We start from the raw sequence: 20,410 nt of genomic DNA on the forward strand, positions 1-20,410 counted from the left end.
TTACCTACTTAAGCCTCAGCGATGGCGGGCGCCCCTCCCCCAGCCTCGCTGCTGCCTTGCGGTTAGATTGCCGCAGACTGCTGTGTTAGCAAGGAGGGAGGCTCCGTGGGCGTGTGACCCTCCCGGCCAGGTGTGGGATATAATCTCCGGTGTGCCGGTGTTACAGCGCAGTATTGGGGTGGGAGTTACCCGATTTTCCAGGTGTTGTGTGTCTCAGTTCCCCTGGCTAGGAAAAGGGACTCCCTTCCCCCTCGCGCTTCCCAGGTGAGGCGATGCCTCGCCCTGCTTCAGCTCTCGCTGGTCAGGCTGCAGCAGCTGACCAGCACCAATTGTCCGGCACTCCCGAGTGAGATGACCCCAGTACCTCAGTTGAAAATGCAGAAATCACCAGTCTTCTGTGTCGCTCGTGCTGGGAGATGGAGACTGAAGCTGTTCCTATTCGGCCATCTTGCTCCCGTCAATCCCCTTATGGATCTTACAGTACTTCACGGTTTTCGTTTTTGTTTGTCTGTTTGTTTTTTGAGAAGGAGTTTTGCTCTTGCTGCCCCGATTGGAGTGCAGTAGTGCGATCTCGGCTCACTGAAACCTCCGCCTCCTGGGTTCAAGCGATTCTCCCGCATCAGCCTCCAGAGTAGCTGGGATTACAGGCGCCTTGCCACTACACACCCAGCATTTTTTGTATTTTTAGTAAAGATGAGGTTTCACCATGTTGGCCAGGCTGGTCTCGAACTCCTGACCTCAGGCGACCCACCTGCCTCAGCCTCCCGAAGTGCTGGTATGAGCCACTGAGCTCAGCCACTGTCTTCATTTTTAATTGGCCAACATACACATAGTCACTTAGTACCTCCTGGCCTACGTAGGCCAGGAGGAGGTATACTGAGCACTCATGCATTTGTCAAGTATTTGTTTTGCACCTACTACATACCAGATACTGAGTTTGATACTGGAAATACAATGCTAAGTTAAGAACCAGTTTCTGCCTTCAAGAGTTCAGAGTGGGCGAGAGAGGCACATAAAGAGATAATAATGACATAGGTGACAGTAACAAATCTACAGAGGCTATTCTGGGTAGACAAGGGCCTGCAAGCCAAGCTGCCTGGTGGGAGGGGAGGAGGTAGATGCCTTTGCCCCGTCTCGGGGATGAGCAGGAATTTTATAGGAGAAACAGGGAGGCTGCTGGCAGGAGTGGCTGCCCTGGAATAAGAGCATGGGGCATAAAACAGCAGTTGATTGGAGCACAGAAGAGCGGCTTGCTGCTGCGGTGCAGCATTTAAGCTGGTGCGCAGTGAGAGCTGAGGTGAGGCCCGGGAGGGCTGTGTTCCCCACCCTCAGGTGGGTGGTCTATCTTGCAGGTAGAAGGCAGCCCCTGAGAGGTATAGACAGAGGGGCAATAGGGACAATTGACTTTGCAGCAGAGACATTTGAGGCAAGAAGACAAATCACCAACTTGCTGCAGCCAGAGGAGACAGGGCGGCCTGCAGTGGAGCTGGACGGAGGAACAGACAGTTCAGACACAACCGGGCAGATCTGGCGTAGGACGGTGTAAACAGCGAAGGCCGGGATGCCTCAAAGGTCCCCAGCATGGACGAGAGATGATGTCCACTGCCTGAAGAATGCAGGACAAGGAGCAGGTGGCCGGGGTGGCCTGGCTGTGTCAACCACAGCTCCTGGTAATTCCAGCTCCCTCTTTAGTGGACGCTGCCTGCTCAGAGAGGTGGCTCCAGGCAGTCCTTTGTAGGCAGAGTGAGTAGGAGAGAGGGCAGCGGAGCCAACTCCCCCAGGCAGCCCCATCCCTGGTAATTAGCTCTGATAATTACACTGGATCTTGCCTAGGTGTCGACTGAACAATAAAAGAAAGCAGGGAAGAGGGCAGAGCATGGGCCAGGAGGAGAGACCTCCACTCAGTGGTGGGGCTGTGAGAGGAACCCATGCTCGCGGTCGCATCAGTGCTCGGCCTTCCAGTTCATTCCACACGAAGCTGTGCAACAAATCCCTCTTCCTTAAGGCACCTGGAGAGAATCTGTTCCACGCAACCAGAACTGCCGACATCCCACAAAGGATAAAGATGTGATTCCTTTCAGGCCGGGGAGAGCTGGACCAGGTACACGTGAGGGATTCAGGTGAAGGCAGCCAGCAGGCAGCTGGAGATAGAGGCCTGACGCCAGGGACTGGTGTATCATGGGGGTGCTGGGAGAGAGCCATCAGCACATGCGTGAACACCGGGACAGGAGATGTGATCACTCAGAACAGGTAAGATCACTCAGCTCAGGGGTCACACACAGACCCGCCACGGACCCGATCTGGCCCATGATGTGTCTGGCCAGCAGCGATTCCAAACAGATATGACTTTGAATGACCAGAGACAGGCGTTGATCTAGCCAGATTGCCACAGCCCCCAAAGTCCCCACGGTCTTGGCGTATTCAAGCATGCATGTATGTGGATGGCGACCAGACTCAAATCCCCTGGAAGCCTGGCATGGCTGGCTGGCTGGGTAAGCACAGCTAGTTTATCTGCTTCTCTGTATGTGCCAGCAAGCCACTGGCATGGACAAAAATCACCCAGCTGATCACACATTGGGTCATCTCCCTGGCCTTCCACCTGCTCAGCTGGTGACTTTGAGTGAAGGGTCAAGAGTAGAGCTCGGGAGAAGGCCACTTTGAAAGAGAGAGGGGAGGAGCCTCAACACTGTGAGGTCCTGCTGGGCTGCAGAGCTGCAAAAGGGATGCAAAAGGTGTGGGCCCTGCCGGCCAGGGCCCAGAGGCTGGACGCTACGGAGCAGGTGGATTCCTCCTCCACAGCTGCTGCAGGAAGGCAGGGGAGAGTGAGCAGTCTGACGGGTAATCAGGGAAGGCTCCTGGGAGCAGGTGTGACCTGCATCTACAGCAGTGATTCAGGCTGGGAAGCTTATATTAATAGAACTGCCTGTCAGGGAGTCCTCTGGCTGTCACCAAAGACTGACTGAGCACTGACCAGGTCCCAGGCATGGAACAGATGGTCAGAGTCCCTATTCTCATGCCATTTACATTCTAGTTGGGGGTCAGGGGGACAGGTACCCAACACTAACCTTCAAAATAAACAGCAAGTATAGAAGATACCCAGGAAAGGTGACTTGGAGCTGGTCAGGGGAAGCCTTGTGTCCTCAATCGAGAAAATTCCTTTCTATGCACCATTCTCTGTGCCCAGGGTTCTCTGCCCTCACCTGAATCCCTCATGTGTAGCTGGTCCAGCTCTCCCCAGCCTGAAAGGAATCACATCTATATCCTCTGTGGGATGTTGGCAGTTCTGGTTGCGTGGAACAGAGTCTCTCCAGTTGCTTTAAAGAAGAGGGATTTGTTGCACAGCTTCGTGTGGAATGAACTGGAAGGCCGAGCACTGATGCGACCGCGAGCATGGGTTCCTCTCACAGCCCCACCACTGAGTGGAGGTCTCTCCTCCTGGCCCATGCTCTGCCCTCTTCCCTGCTTCTCCCGCTTTGCACAGATGTGACCTGCCCTCCCCCAGCGCCCCGTGCATGGGTCTACGCTCAGTCACGTCTTTCTTGATCCCACCCGGCCAGGGCAGGCCCCCAGCTTGATGTTCTCCGGGTTTCCCAGGCACCATCATCAAGGCATGCGTGTTGGTTTCTATCTGTCTACGTCCCATTGTCTTCTCTGATAGAGTCTGAACCCCCCAACAGCGGTGCTCCTCATTCCTTTTTGCAACCCTGGTCCTAGACCAGTACATAGCATGCGCTCAGCAAAAGGTGGCAGGATGCACGAGTCGTTAATGCCTGTGTTTCAAGGATTGCCACCCCCCACCCCACTCGGTCCCTCTCCAAACAGTTCTCATTCTTCACAGTCCAGCCCACCTCCCTCTAGGGTTCTCTCTCTTTTTTTTTGAGATGGAGTCTCGCTCTGTCGCCCAGGCTGGAGTGCAGTGGCCGGATCTCAGCTCGCTGCAAGCTCCGCCTCCCGGGTTTACGCCATTCTCCTGCCTCAGCCTCCCGAGTAGCTGGGACTACAGGTGCCCGCCACGTCACCCGGCTAGTTTTTTTGTATTTTTTTAGTACAGACAGGGTTTCACCGGGTTAGCCAGGATGGTCTCAATCTCCTGACCTCGTGATCCGCCCGTCTCGGCCTCCCAAAGTGCTGGGATTACAGGCTTGAGCCACCGTGCCCGGCCTAGGGTTCTCTTAAGAAATGTAAAGATATCGGCCTATCGGCTGGGCACAGTGGTTCATGCCTGTAATCCTAACACTTTGGGAGGCTGAGGTGGGTGGATCGCTTGAGATCAGGAGTGAGTTTGAGACTGGCCTGACCAACATGGTAAAACCCTGTCTCTACTAAAAATAAAAAATTAGCAGCCGAGTGCGGTGGCACATGCCTGTAATTCCAGCACTTTGAGAGGCCGAGGTGGGCGGATCAAGAGGTCAGGAGATCGAGACCATCCTGGCGAACACGGTGAAACCCCGTCTCTACTAAAAATACAAAAAAATTAGCCGGGCGTGGTGGCAGGCACCTGTAGTACCAGCTACTCAGGAGGCTGAGGCAGGAGAATGGTGTGAACCTGGGAGACAGAGCTTGCAGTGAGCCAAGATCGAGCCACTGCTCCCACTCCAGCCTGGGAGACAGTGAGACTCCATCTCAAAAAAAAAAGAAAGAAATGTAAAGATATTATGGCTTATTATCATGATTATGTTTACCTTCACACCCTGATAATGAGTCCCTGAAGGACAAAGCCTGTGCCATATCTAGTATTTCTTTTTTATTTTTATTTTTGAGACAGGGTCTCACTCTGTTGCCAGGCTGGAGTGCAGTGGTGCAATCTCGGCTCACTGCAACCTCTGCCTCCCGGGTTCAAGCAATTCTCCTGCCTCAGCCTCCTGAGTAGCTGGGACTATAGGTGCACACCACTGCACCCAGCTAATTTTTGTATTTTTAGTAGAGATGGGGTTTCACCATGCTGGTCAGGATGGTCTTGATCTTCTGACCCCATGATCTGCCCGCCTTGGCCTCCCAAAGTGCTCAGATTACAGGCATGAGCCACCGTGCCTGGCCTACTATTTCTTTTCTATCTATCTTTTTCTATCTTTTTTTTTTTTTTTTTTTTTTTTTGAGACAGGGTCTAGCTTTATCATCCAGGCTGGAGTGCAGTGGCATGATCATAGCTCACTGCAGCCTCGAACTCCCAGGCTCACAAAATTCTCCTGCCTCAACTTCCTGAGTATTGGGAACCACAGGTGTGCACCACCATACCGGGCTAATTTTTTTTTTTTTTTTTTTTTTTGGTACAGACAGGGTCTTGCTGTGTTGCCGGACTGGTCTTCAACTCCTAGGCTCAAGAGATCCTCCCACCTTGGCCTCCCAAAATCCTGGGATTGCAGGCATGGGCCATCATACTCAGCCTGTATCTTTCATTAGCATTCAATAGTATTTGTTTAATTTTTTTATTTTTTTGAGACGGAGTCTTGCTCTGTCACCCAGGCTGGAGTGCAATGGCACAATCTTGGCTCACGGCAACCTCCACCTTACGGGTTCAAGTGATTCTCCCACCTCATCTTCCCAAGTACCTGGGATTACAGGCACCCAACACCACGCCTGGCTAATTTTTGTATTTCTAGTAGAGATGGGGTTTCACCATGTTAACCAGGCTGGTCTCGAACTCCTGACCTTGGGTAATCCACCGGCCTCTGCCTCCCAAAGTGCTGGAATTACATGTGTGAGCCACCACACCTGGCCTCAATATTACTTAATGAATATTTGTTGATTGATTATTCTTTGATAAACAAGAAATACTTTGTGTGAAATATTTATGCTTGTGTGTGTGTACTGACTTAAGAAGTTGTACTAAACATCCTGAAATAGGTGTTTACCCTGAAAAATGAAAATCGAACCAAATTTTCCCAAGTGTAGTACTTTCTCAGTTATTTTTGCAGTAAAGCCTCCTGATGGCCAGTGGCATCCACTGTAAATGACACCCCTCAAGGCAGACTGGAATGAACACAAGGCAACTTCAACAGACATGCCCTGGGCCCACCCTGGTCCAGGGCCTCAACCACTGCCTCCAGGGACTTCCTTGATGCGGAGCTCCTCCCACCAGCAACTGCCCATCCCATGAGAGAGCTGACAGGTGGCGCCTCCTGCTCCCAGCCTGAGTCCTCAAACCAGAAGCTGGAAAGTATGTTTGAAGAAGTACTTTTCACAGTAGGGGGACTCGCAGCGTCAAAGATTTTATTCTGGGGGCCAGAAGCTATCACCTGGTCCAAGCCCTTGTTTAGGAGACAGGGAAAGTAAATCCCAGGGAGCTGAAGAAGAGATCTGGGTAACTGTCCAGAGCTCTGGTCTAGAAAAACAAAGGCTACTTCAAGTCAATTCTACAGATAATATTTTATCTATCTATCTATCTATCTATAATATATGTGTATAGACATATATAATTATTTTTTTTGAGACGGAGTCTCCCTCTGTTGCCCAGGCTGTAGTGCAATGGTGTGATCTCGACTCACTGCAACCTCCGCCTCCCAGGTTCAAGTGATTCTCCTGCCTCAGCCTCCCGACTAGCTGGGCTAATTTTTATATTTTTAGTAGAGATGGGGTTTCACTGTGTTGGCCAGGCTGGTCTCGAATTCCTGACCTCAAGTGACCTGCCCGCCTCAGCCTCCCAAAGTGCTGGGATTACAGGTGTGAGCCACACCCATGCTTGGCCAATTCTACAGATCCTGATAGAGCACTGGTGTTGTGTGAAATGCTGATCATGGAGCAGTGAGACAGACCCAGGTCTTGCCCCTCAGGGTTCCACAGTCCAGCCTTATTTAAATGGGACAGTGGAACGTTTACTTTTCTACAGTAGAGAAACCACTTCTAGAGAACGTGTCCTGTAAACGTTAATAACCACAGCTACCATGTACGGAGCTGTCATCGTGCCAGACACTGGGCTATGAAATTTACATATATTATTGTCTCATTTAATGCAGTTCTAAGCTAACTTTTTCAATCTTCAATTTCCAGATGAGGAAGTAAAGGCATGAAAGATTAGACCACTTGCTTACATCTAAGAGACAGTACAGAATTTTACTCTATTTGTGCAACTCCAGAGCTAGGTCGTATTAACCTTTGGGACCTCCATCCAGAGGTACCACTGCAAAGCTGGGGAAACACCATACCTGCATGTTCTCTTTCAGAACCTGCCTCTGCAGTCAAACTGCCACGATTTTTCTATACTATACTTTTGGAAACAGAGCCAGAGGCAAGGTCATGTGACCCGCCAAAGAAATGAAGAACAGGCCGGGCGCGGTGGCTTACGCCTGTAATCCCAGCACTTTGGGAGGTCGCGGTGGACGGATCATGAGGTCAGGAGTTTAAGACCGGCCTGGCCAACATGGTGAAACCCCGTCTCTACTAAAAATACAAAAAACTGGCTGGGCGTGGTGGTGCGTGGCTGTAATCCCAGCTACTCAGGAGAGGCAGGAGAATTGCTTGAACCCAGGAGGCAGAGGTTGCAACGAACTGAGATCCTGCCACTGCACTCCAGCCTGGGTGACAGAGCAAGACTGTGTCTCAAAAAAAAGAGAAAGAAATGAAGAACAGCCCAGAGGTCTTGCAGTTCCAAAATCAATGTGGAATGTTCTACCCAGTCTGTGTTCCTGAAGACAGATGGGAGGAGAATGGCCAGGATCATGATGGCCCTGTCTGTGAAGAGAGCGCCTGGAGAAAAATGAGGGTGCGTCTATACTGAGCAAATCCCAACAGGACGGAGAAGCCTTTTTCCAGCGCTACGCTCCCATGTAAAGCTGCAAGAGGATACAAAAGCAAAGCGTTCCCTCTGGCGAGACCTTGCAGGGCTCCGTGAGGCTGGCCAGGGCACAGGAGTGCTTTGCTGACTGGGAGAAATTAGGAAATAAAGTTAACAGATATAAGTGAATCTTCTAAACACGTGTGAAAGTGCTGAGACTTATTTTTAAATATTTTATGAAAAAATATTTGAACGCAACAGTTCACACTGATAACTGAATAATCATCAGTTAATGGCAACCCAGGACTCTGTGTTTTAGGAGAAAAGGCCATGAAGGACAATAGAAGCGACTTTTTCCTTGTGTGGAAAGTTTTTCCTCAGCCAGCAAGTCAGAGGAAAGGAGACACAGGTGTGGAGCCTGGCTCCATCAGGAACTATGTGAGTGACACCGGGAAAAAAAGTCACCCTCACTGAGTCCAGTTTATTCTGTGAATGGGGATAACAACACCCACCTTATATAAATATTGGAACATGTCATGTATTCCATATGCTAATATGTATGATACATAAAACACACAAACATACAGACAGGTGATGGATAGATATAGATAGATGACAGATTGATAGAGACAGATGATAGATAATGATAATGAAGACAGATATAGATAGGAAGATAGATGAGATGGATGGATAGATAGATGGAAGGATGGATGAATGGATGGACAGATAGATGACAGAAAGATGAATGAATGGATTGATGAATGAATGGATGGATGGGTGGATGGATGGATAAACAGAAGATGGATGGATGGAAGGATGGATGGATGAATGGATAGACAGACAGATAGAAAGATGAATGGACAGATGGATGAGAAGGATGGATGGATGGATGGATAGATGGATGAGATGAATGGACGGATGGATGAGATGGATGGATGGATGGATGAGATGAATGGATGGGATGGATGGATGGATGGATGGATGGATGGATGGATGGATTGATGGATAGCTAGATAGACAGAAATATGGATGGATGGATGGATGGATGGATGGATGGATGGATGGATCAATACTAGAGATGTAACATCTGAAAGTTCCAGTGACATAGTGATCATTAAATGCTGGTTCCCACACCCTTATCCCCCTGTTCTCCTTTTCATCCCAACTTCATCTCCTCCTTCTCAGGTTCCTCCAGCTGAAAGACGCTGAAGTGCAAGGGCAGCTGCACAGCATCGGGAAGAGCAACGTTGAGGTGGAGAGAGGAGCCGATGAGCCCTGAGGACTCACCCCAATGTCCCACACTCTACCCATCAAAACGAAGCAACATATTTTAAAATTTTGGGCAACATCTCAGAACCACCCACTAACAACCGTACACCCTGACAGAACCTTCTAAGCTGTTACGGAAGGGACAGAGGGAGACGCTGCCTCTGGTCATTATTCTGAGCGCTCTATTATGAACATGATGACAGAATGCACTCGACCTGCTTTAGAAGTCTGATCTTTGTGTGCCAGTGTTTCTGAACACTTAGCCAAGGAACCCTCAATTCTAAGAACAGCTCCAGCTTTCCTGAGAACGCTTGCTCAAAGGCATACTTGTTAAGTAATATTTTTTAGACAGTGAGGCCAAGCTGCCATAAAAATGACTGAAACAACAAATCCCCAGGTATATTACACACTAAGCAAGCTTCAAGGCCAACCCAGGTCCAACAGGGGTCTGAAAAACACAAGCAAAATCAATCCACTCTGGGCATCGCTCCTTTGGACATCAGAGTGTGTCCACATGTAGCGACCACTGGGTGACCACTGTCTGTCCTCTGCCTCGGCACTCGGTCAATATTTAACAAATATTTATTGAATGAACGAATGCAGTCTGTAGGAAGAAATCTGAATTGTATTAATCTTACTCTGTATAATATGACAGACTTTAAGAAATAATAAAATAAAGCAAAGCTTTTAAAAGCTGATAAATCTTTTGTACTTATTTGCAAGGCCGACTTAGTAATCAAAACAGGTTTCAGCGTATTATTTGGATTTATAGCATTTAATGGCCAATGAGACCTGAATCATTATAAAAATGTAATCCAATTATTTCAGTAACCGTATTATTTGACTGTGTGCATTTCCAGAGCTTTCTCCTTGCAAACTTACAAGACAGCAGGCCGGGGAGACTAGGAATGGTTCACATATTAAACGATGCAGAGGGTGACTCCAGCAAAGTACTGGTGATGAAAATGCAAGGGGGATAAATGCCTGCTGCACCCCCTGAGGGTTAGATAATGCCTTGCAAACTGAGAAGGAGTAAGCAGATTAGGAAAAGATTTAGGGGAAAAAGGAAAGGGAACACTGGAGAGGATAAGGAAACCCATTCCTTCGAAAGTTTACGCACGACTGAAATTGAACGCTGGCGGGGAGGAGGGGAGGGAGAACAAAATACATCTCCAAGCATGACTAGCGAGCAGCAAAATCCACGTTTTGATTCCTGCATTAGCCAAATGAACACCACCTCAAGAAAGCCCAGGGCATTTGTGCAGAGCACCAAGCCTCCTCCTAAAGGGCAAAACACATCTGCAGGAAGTTGGGAAAAAGCCACTTTCAGCGCAGCTCATGCTAACAGTGAAACTGAGTGCACACCGGGGACAAACCAGATGAGTTAGTTCTCATGAGGGGTGGATTTCACACCAAAGCACGAAGAGTGCAGACATCCAATCTGGAGGCGATTAGCACCAAGTGCTAACCAATGATGCGGAACCCATGGAGGATTTCCAAGTTTGATTTCTGCAGCTTGACTTTGCTTACTTGGTGGTTAGGCTCTTCCCTCCTCCCTCCCTGGCTTCCTTCCTTCTCTCCTTCTTTTTCTCCCTCTTTCCCTCCCCGCCTCCCAGTTTGGATGGGTAAGCAGTTACGCATCTGCACAGGCTGACAATGGCACCTGGGCAATGTCTTGCTCCCTCCATCCCACTGGCTGAGGCCTTGCACTGCACTTTCGGCGTGTCCTCTTCGCTGACTCCTCACAATGCACTTCTGAGATGGACTAGAAAACGAGCCCTAGGAACATGGACGGGAAGGAGACCAGAAGCAGGAAGGTGGCACCGTGTACCACATTACATGGTGTTGCGTTGAGTCGTGGGCTTCTGATCAACTCTTCCAAGGATCCTCCCACCCGTGTCCTCCAGGGTTTCCCTGACTTACTGGTGTGCGGTGGAATCCCTCCCCTCCCGGCCTCCATTCCTGCTCTCTTCGTCACGAATGGGGCCTGAACCCACCTGCTTGCTATGGTGCCACCTGCCGTGGAGCTGGGCATTTCCCCCTGTGCGTGTTCTTTGTTCTTTTCACCGTGTTCTTTGTTCTTTATGCCCTGCCCCTGTCCTGCTGAGTGCTGCTGCTGTGCAGCTGCAACACATACTTAAAACCATAATAAAGAGCCCCCAATTCATCTGTGTGCACAGTGTCCTGCTAGGGGAATGAAAAATCCTGATAATTCAGAGATTATATTTTCCCCATCCCCAAGTTTGAGATATTAAAATTTCAAAGCTCGATCAACTCCTTCAAACTCTATTTTAAACACTATGTGTCTAATTGAATGGCACCTCTTTTCTCATACACAAACAGCACTTTTTATTTTCAGATAACTGGGTCTTGAGAGGATAGAACCATCAATCTCTCTAGGCAGATACTCAAGACAGAGCCCTTCCCTCGGCCTGGACCACCTCTCTCCTGGCAGATTCTCACCCATCTTTCCAAACCCAGGTCGCTGTCACCTGTCCTGGGAAGGCTTCCTCAGGCCAGAGCAGAGTCCCGGCTCTGTTCTGGGAGCTGCCCACTACCTCCCTCCCATTCCAGACAGCTGGTAAGACTAGACTGTAATTTATCTGTTTACCGTCTGTCACCTCCAGCAGACAGCAAGTGCCTCCTAGACCAGGGTGGTGATAAATCCATCTCTGCATCCCCATCACCCTGCCTGACACATTTTAGGCTCGATAAATGTGAGTTAAGTGAATGGATGTCAATCTCCTGCCTTCCATTCTTCAGGCTAAATATCCCAAAACATTTAGCTGCTATGTAAAGGACGGCTTCTAGGAGATGGGGCTAAGAGGAAAACAAGAGAGCACAGGAAGTAAAATGTCTCTCCATCTGGCATGAAGCCACGCCATTCAGGGCACACAAGTGATGGCCATGAGTCACGAGCTTCTGACCCCTCGCTCTGTGGTGCCCTCTCTACCTCACGGCCTTTGAAGGCAAAACCACAGAAGTTGGTGCATTGCACACAGCCTGAGGTCACTGGCAGGGAGCTGCTCTCCTCACCATCTAAAAGCCCGATTTCCCTCAACTGCACTGCTTGTGAAGTTTCCCCCGTCACAGTTGTGAGCCTCCTGCACCTGCTCTTTGACACCAGAGTATTTTGAGGGGTTAGAGGCAGAGTAAACCAATTGTCACAGACCATGACTCAAGTCCCTTGCCTCAGCTTAACAAAGCTGAAATATGGCCCAACTTCTGTCTCCAACTAAAGCTGCAGGGACTCACAACCCACAGGTGGCATCTAGCCATCCCCAGGACATACTTGGCAGAGAACATGATGGGGAGACAAGGTCCTTTCTCATAACCCTTGGAAAGCAGCCAAACCGAAATGCAATCCATGAACTAAAATCAGTCAACTGGGAATCATAAACAATCAATGCCTGCTGAAATCAAACAACAATGGGGAGTGATCATGGGAAAGGGTGGATGGCCGGTGGCTGGTCTTTAAAGCAGAAGAAAGGAGGGGTCATAAGAACTGGTCAGTAGGGGCTGGGCACGGTGGCTCATACCTGTAATGCCAGCACTTTGGGAGGATTACTTGAGGCCAGGAGTTCAAGACTAGCCTGGGCAACACAGTGAGACCCTGTCTCTCTGTTTTGTTTTGTTTTGAATTAGCTGGGCATAATGGCATACTCCTATGGTCCCAGCTTCTTGGAGGCTGAGGTGGGAAGACAACTTGAGCCCAGGAGGTCAAGGCTGCAGTGAGCTATGATTGCGCCACTGCACTCCAGCCTGGGTGACAAAGCAAGACCCTGTCTCTAAAAAAAACCAAAAAAACAAAAAAACCAAAAACAGGAACTGGTCAGCTGTGCTAACCAGCCAATAGAAAGAGCTGCTCAGCGGAATCATCCTTCTGTGGAGAAAGTGGCCTGGAGACCAGCACAGGCTTCCTGAACATATCTAAGGCCACCCGCCTCCACTGCTCTGATACCCTGTTCCAAAAGAAAGAAAACTTCTGCTTTTCATTTGATTTCTCATGGAGCGTTTCCTATAGGGGAGAGAACATGTTTGTTTGTTGACACGCATATCCAATTACCTTGTGAAGCACAAACTGCAATATGATTTAGTCAATGGACAGTCCAGTCTTTTTTTATTTTTCCTGAGTCTAGTTACTGTGAATCAATTCACAAAGATGTCTGAACAAGATGAACAAACAGATCAAACTGAGTTTCCAAATTTCTAAAGCCAAAATCCAGACCGTGGGCCCACAGTGGCCGGAATGAGGCACCGTGCCCCACCTCACAAAGCTCATGAACATAGCCAGGTGACTGTTGCCCGCTGCCCACATCAGTGAACAGTCCCTACTAAAGTCAGCACTCCTCATACTGATAGGAGTAACAGCCATCACGACCCCCCCAGGGCTTGGGGCTGGGGCTCGGTGACCACGCTGCATTCTCTTCAGGGGATGCCTGGGCTCAAGTTCTCCTTGGAACATATGTATTCCATCAAGAGTCAGCTGTCAGTTGCTCAAAGGGATGGGAACTGCCTTGGCAAGGATCATCTTTTGTTTCAGAACACGGATATAAGCATGCAGACTAGGCCTTCTCTGTTCCATTCTTCCAAAGCTAATTCAGCTGCATGCACAGGCAAATCGACATTTATGTGAGCAAATTTTAAAAAGCAATGTACCCACTAAAGAAAGCGGGGTACCATCAGGGTTTTGCCTAGAGTATCTTCTAGGCAGAGAGGTCTGAAGTCTCCCCACCCATGGCCAAGTTCAGCCCACCTGTCCAGCCTGCTCCTGTGCCTCTGAAATGCCTGTTCCAATTTGGGAGTGGGAATCTCCTTAGGATCCTTCTCCGCTGTCAGCCCACATTCACGGTGCCCCTCACAATATGCAGCATCCTTGAGCATAATCTAGGCAAGTGATCATTAAATCATCGTTAAAAAATGAGTATTCTTCAAGTTCTGAGAAGAAAGGTGGACTATATGTTATCACAAAATCAAGATTGACCTGTGGATGCTGAGGTTCATCTTGATTGAGGAAATTTGTGCCTTGGACCTTATGCTATCTTGGCTGAGCCAAGCCGGTCACACTGGACACCAACACGCTTATCACAAAGCCCAACCCACGCCATCCTCAGTCCTTCCCAGCAACATAAGCTATTTGAGCAAAGACTTTTTTTGCAAGTCCTAATCCCCAAAGCAAGATTCCTGGCAGGATAAGAACCCATCACATGGGTTTTTAAAACTGAGTGTTCTTGGTAGGAAAAAATATTTCTCCTTCCAAATGATGAATAGTAGATAAATGGAGACCAAAAGAGGGCCAATTTATCAAGTGCACACACCAGCAAAAGGAGGAATGTTTACATAGCGTGCAAGAGGAGAAAACTTGGTGCCGTGGCCTGTCACGGCCACTTTGGCTACAGTCTGATATCTCAGCATGACAGGTTTATCAAACAAAAATAAGAGTGTTACACTCCAAAACACTGCAGGGGCTGACCTCTTTTCCATTACAGCGGCTGGGAAGAATGAGGTGCTCCGTGCCTTCCTCGGGGAAGGCGGCCTCCCTGGCATGCTGCCTGTTGGTCATGGACCGCTCAGCGGCCTGGTGCAGAAGTCTTTAGATGGGAATGGGAGACCAGGCATGGTGGACCCACGGGAAGGAGAAAGAGTCTGAGAATGGGACACACGAGTTCTGATGTCTAACGCTGCTTAAATCCAGTGCCTACCTCTGACATCGACACAAACTCAGGCTACAGAATGGTCAGAGGATAGCTTCATGAGCCCTCACACAGGCCGCAGCACTTTGCTCTGGTCCTCGCTTCCCTCCCCGTCCTGTCTGATGTTCTTATCTCTCTGCTTATCCAACCTTCTAGACCCACCTTGATGGTGCTTTTCCCCGTCCTCACTGACCACTGCATTCTGTGACCTACCATAGCTGTGCACGGGCCTCCCTGGACATCAGACCCCCAGCCTCAAACGTATCATTCTTAGTGTCAACAACCAGCATTTATTGATTGCCTTCTCTATTCCAGGCACCGTGCAAAGGGTGAAACATGGAAAGATGATACAGACCCGATGCCTGTCAACAGAGTACCAACCATTGTATGGTGAGAAAAGATGAATTTGTAAGGAGATTAATCTACTGATAATAAAGTTGAGGCTGGTGGTTCTCCAAGTGCAGTCATGTTATGTTCTCAAGCATACCCAGGACTTGACCTATCACCCATAGGAGTCTGAACATCTTACAGAACACAACTGAGATGTCAAGAGTCCATTCATTCTCTGCTTGGTACTCACAGAGCTCTGGAACGCACCTGGAAAAACAGAAGCCTAGGTTGCCATCTTGAAATCTGACACAGTCATGAAATTGACCTGGGACGAGTCTCTGCGGGAAAGCTAGTGTGACCAGGAAACCATCAAGTGGAAACTTACCAAATTTATACTCAAAGAAATATGGCATGTGTTTGCTTAACACTACACTTGAACCCTGGCAAATACTGCAATGTATATTGAAATCATAAGGGTTTGGGTGCACCACTTGTCAAATCATACTCAGAAATACGTGCCAGTATCTCTATCCCAGACCTTTCCTGAACACCACACGTGCATACACTACTCAGTGGGTATCTCCCAAGGGTCTCAAGCTTAACGTATCTAGAACCAAACTATTGATCTCACCCACCCTCCTAAACGGCTCCTCTTCCATTCCTCTCTTTCTTAACCATCAACACAGTTATTTAAGCCAACTCCTTGGATTGAGACTGAAAGACTCCCTCTCCTTCATCCTCCACATCCAAAATAAATCTGAGATCTCTCCACCACTCTCTCCATAATCACTGCCTCCCCAGGAGAAGCACCTCTCACCACTCCTCTGCCCAGAGCTTCCCACTCAATCTCCACCTTCCACATTTTCCTTCCAATGCTTTCTTCAGAGTGGCTGGAATAATACTTGAATGTGAATCAGACTGGATCACAACACTGCTCAAAACCCTTCCCAATGCCCTTGGGTTAAAATCCAAACTTTTACCCAGTCTCTCTTTGTTCTGGCACTAGGTTACTTCTTGCATGTCACCTTCTGACGTCCTGTCTTGATACTATCTTTAGCCATGCTGGCCCTCTTTCCAACGTCATCCTACCTATGGTCCATGGCAGACGTGGTTAGTTACCTAGAAGAACGTTGCTTTCACTCAAGGCTTCTCCCTACTGTCAACTGCTCCACTTGGCCAACCATCATGATCCTGTTTTCTTTGCCAGTGACTGGTTTAGGAAAGATACCAGAGAGCTTGCTCTTCTGTACTTTCTCTACAGCATGTGAGGCCACAGCAAGAAGGTGGCTGTCTGCAAGTCAGGAAAAGAGTCCTCACCAGGAAATGAATTGGTTGATACCTTGATCTTGGACTTCCAGCCTCCAGACTGTGAGAAATATCTGTTGTTTAAACCACATGGCATATTGTTGTAGCAGCCTGATCTAACTAAGACATCATTGCTTAGTTTTAAATTGCGTATCCCAGTCATTCTAAGAAACATCTGCCAATATCTGTCAATACGTGCCTTCCCAGAGCTGTACCAATGCCCCACCCCCATGGCTGTGACTTCAGGGAAATAATTATACAAACAAACTCAAAGGGAGTCCACAGACATTCATGTAGACCATTCATGGTTTAATGTTCAGATAGACATAAAGGAACAAATAACCAGAAGGTCAGAAAAAGGGCTACTTTCCCCAGCCCCAGGGAAGGTTTCTCTAGATGACTGATACTAGCTTCAGTTCTTTGCTGGAAGAATGGCCTAGCATTTATTTCCTTAAGCCTTCCATAGTCAAGCTGGGTAAGGCAGGACCTCTGATAAGATTTCTAACTGAGGACTTAGAGAGCCAGGGTGAATAACATGGGGCTCCTTTCCAGTGTCTGCTTACCCAGGACAACGACTACATCCCCCGAGAAAATGGTATGCAAAATTGTGTGTGTGTGTGTGCATGTGCGTGCATGTGTGTGGGTGCGTGTGTGTGTGCACATGTGTGGGCACATGTGTATGTGTGCATGTGTGCGTGTGCATGTTGTGTGTGTGCGCATGTGTTGTATGTGTTGTATGCGTGTGTGTGCGTGTTGTGTGCATGTGCTGTGTGCATGTGTGCATGTGTGCGTGTTGTGTGCATGTGCTCTGTGTGTGTGTATGTGTGTGTCGTGTGTGTGCATGTGTTGTGTGCATGTGCATGTGTGCGTGTGTGTATGCATGTGCATGTGTGTGCATACATGCATGTGTGTTGTGTGCGTGTGTTGTGTGCGTGTGTGGTGTGTTGTGCATGTGCACATTGTGTGTGTATGGTGTGTGTGCGTGTGTGGTGTGTGTTTTGTGTGTGCATGTGTGTGTGTGTTGCGTGAGAATGTGTGCATGGTGTGTGCGCACATGTGTGTTGTGTGTGTGCATGTGTGCGTGTGTGTGCATGCATGTGTTGTGTTTTGTGTGTGCATGTGTTATGTGTGTGTGTGGTGTGTGTGTGGTGTGTACATGTGTGTGCATGCACATGTGATCTTATTAGGGGATAGGAGCCACAACTTTCATTAGATTCTCAAAAGGGTGTGAAACACACCTCAAAAGGATAAAACTGCAAAAGGTGATAATGTCCTTTGAAAGGGAAAGCATTCTGTAAGCGCAATATGTTAGTTTTAAAGCTCAGATGAATCGGCCCTTTGCCAATTTCCATAAAGGAGAGTTCTTTAGGCCAGGTATATCACACTGGATGAAATTCTCCTGTGATAATGGCAAGAATCTACAGGCACTGTTACCTAAACTCACACTAAACTACAAACGCAGCCCACTTGAATGCTGGAGAAAGGCCATCTGCTGCTCAGATACTGCACCAGAGCCAATGTGGTGGCGGTGGAGGGATGTTTCCAGCATTCCTGGAGGAGAAGAGGATGCCACACACTGCCAGAACTTTCTCCCATCACCATCCCCTGCAGTCTTTCATTGTGTGCAGGGGGCTCTTTCTGCAAGGAAAGGTTCCCTCCTTGGGGATGATGAAATGGGGAAATTCATTTCCTAGCAATTGCAGAAACAAGTTGGCCTAAGCCTACCCTAAAAGTAGGTTCCATAATAAGTGTTTGAAAGTATAACTTCTAAAAGAAATTGTAATTTAAAAATAACTTTACAGTAGACTTAAGCAAAACAAATAAAACAAATAAGAAACAAAACTGATGATCCTGAAATAACTGCAACAAGCCTATGGCCTAGAATTGCATTCCTGGGTTACGGAGATAAGATGTCTGAGAATAAATGAAAAATCTAAAGGCTAAATTGAGATTTTCATTGCATTTTTTCCTCATGATTTCTTTGGGAGATGTACTATTTCCATAGTGGTTTGTGTCCACTAAAAAGCCAAAGTGGCACATGAAAAGAGGCTTAATTAGCTATTAGAAATATGCAAATTGAAACCCCCCATGAGACACCACTTCACACCCCATTAGGGGCTATTACCGAAAAAAAGGAAAATGGCAACCGTTGGTGTAGACGTGGCAAAACTGGAACCCTTGTGTTTGCTGCTGGGAATGTAAATTGCTGGTGCTGCTGCTACAGAAAACTGTATGGTGGCTCCTCAAAAATTCAATGTAGAACTACCACATGGCCCAGCAATTCCACTTCTAGACAGAAACCCCAAAGAAGTGAAAGCAGGGATTTAAACAGATATTTCTACACCTGTGTTCACAGCAGCATTATTCATGACGCCAAAAGGTGGAAACAACCCAAATGTCTATCAGTGGACCAAGGGGATAAACAAAACATGGTCTAACCACACAACGGAATATTACTCAGCTTTTAAAATGAAAGGAAATTCTGACCCGCGCTACACTATGGATGGGCCTCAAAGATGTTTTGCTATGTGAAATACGCCTGACATCAGAGGACAGATACTGTGTGATTCCACTTATATGAGGTTCCCAGAAGAGTCGAGTTCATAGAGACAGAAAGTAGTGCAGAAGTTCCCAGGGGCTAGGAGAGAAGGGAAAAGGAGCTTTTAGGTCAGGGGTGCAGTTTCAGTTTGGGGTGATGGAAAAGTTCTGGAAGTGAACAGCAATGTTGGTTGTGCAACACTGTGAATGGACTTAATGCCACTGAACTGTACCCTTAAACATGGCCCTGAACTGTACCCTTAAACTGTACCCTTAAAAATGGTAAATTCTGTTTCATGTATATTTTGCCAGACAAACAAAAAATGGCCAGTAGAGGAAGAACCCAAGGCAGCAGGCGGTACTTACAAGATATAGGCAATCACCCCGATGGACCAGCAGTCAACAGCTTTGCTGTAAGGTTTCTGGGCGAGGACTTCAGGAGCTGCAGAAAGACAAAGAAAAGACACAGTCTGACAATTTACATGCCTCAGACTGAAGACAGTTTTTGGGGGTCTGCTATTTGGCCTGAACTTTCAGTGAGTATAAAAATTGAGTAGAGAGACATGACCCATTTTATTTGCTTGTTTTTTTTTTTTTTTTTTTTTAAAGGAAGGAAGAGAGGGTCTTGCTCTGTTGCCCAGGCTGGGGTACAGTGGCACAATCATGGCTCCCTGTAGTCTTGACCTCCTTCCTGGGCTCAAGCAAATCTCCCACCTCAGCCTCCTAAGTAGTTGGGACCACAGGTGCATGCCACCATGCCCGGCTAATTTGTTTCTTTTAAGAGATGAAGTCTCGTGATATTGCCTAGCCTGGTCTTGAACTCCTGGCCTCAAGCAATCCTCCACATCAGCCTCCCGAAATGCTGGGATTATAGGAATGAGTCTCTGCACTCAACAGAAGAAATATGAAGACACTACAGTATCTAAAGAATGTAAATGAAAACATAATGAAGGGTGTGTGTGTGTGTGTGTGTGTGTGTGTGTGTGTGTGTGTGTGTGATGCGAGATTACTGATGGAACTCAGTCACTCAACAAACACATAATACATGGCTATTTTATGGCAGTGCTGTACTAAGCACTGTAACTCAGATCAGCCTGATGTAAAAAGAAATACTCATTTTGGGGTCTGGAGTCTGTGACGTCACCTCAAGTCACCTCAAGGCAACATTTCTGGCCTCTGTATAGGGCCTTGCTGGGTGCTGTGGGGTTGCAAAGGTGAAGCCTGGGCCTTCCTGGAGCTCACAGTGCCATGGAGCTCAGAGTTGAGGCCAACCCTCCGAAAATCCTGCTTCAGGCCTGCTCCTAATTCCTTCTCCAGGGTTTGGGGAGGGTGTCAGCATGCTCATTGCATTTTCCCATCTCATCTGTGAAACAGGAAAACTACAATTCAACCTTGCATTCTTGGTTCTAAAGCACTCCTCATCAAGAGTTATCCATGCTGGGGGCTTGGACTCACTCTGTACTCATCCTAACTCCCTGTTCCTGGCCTTGGGGCTTGTTCTATACTGATTGTCTCTTTTCCTGGCCTTGGGGCTTGTTCTATACTGATCCTGACTCCCTGTTCC

The 20,410-nt window shown here is 48.0% G+C and overlaps 1 protein-coding gene across 3 annotated transcripts in view; it reads right to left on the bottom strand.

The window, feature by feature from the left end:
* The window catches only part of CAMK1D (calcium/calmodulin dependent protein kinase ID), a 507,832-nt gene that overhangs the window by 32,077 nt on the left and 455,345 nt on the right, over window positions 1–20,410 (bottom strand). For all 3 annotated transcript variants that reach the window (XM_023223230.3, XM_023223231.2, XM_031936220.1), the window contains one exon: window positions 19,213–19,288. In XM_023223230.3, the coding sequence (XP_023078998.1) occupies window positions 19,213–19,288 (76 nt within the window). The remainder of the gene's footprint in view (window positions 1–19,212; window positions 19,289–20,410) is intronic.

This window comes from Piliocolobus tephrosceles, chromosome 9, assembly GCF_002776525.5.
Source record: "Piliocolobus tephrosceles isolate RC106 chromosome 9, ASM277652v3, whole genome shotgun sequence".
NCBI lineage: Eukaryota > Metazoa > Chordata > Mammalia > Primates > Cercopithecidae > Piliocolobus > Piliocolobus tephrosceles.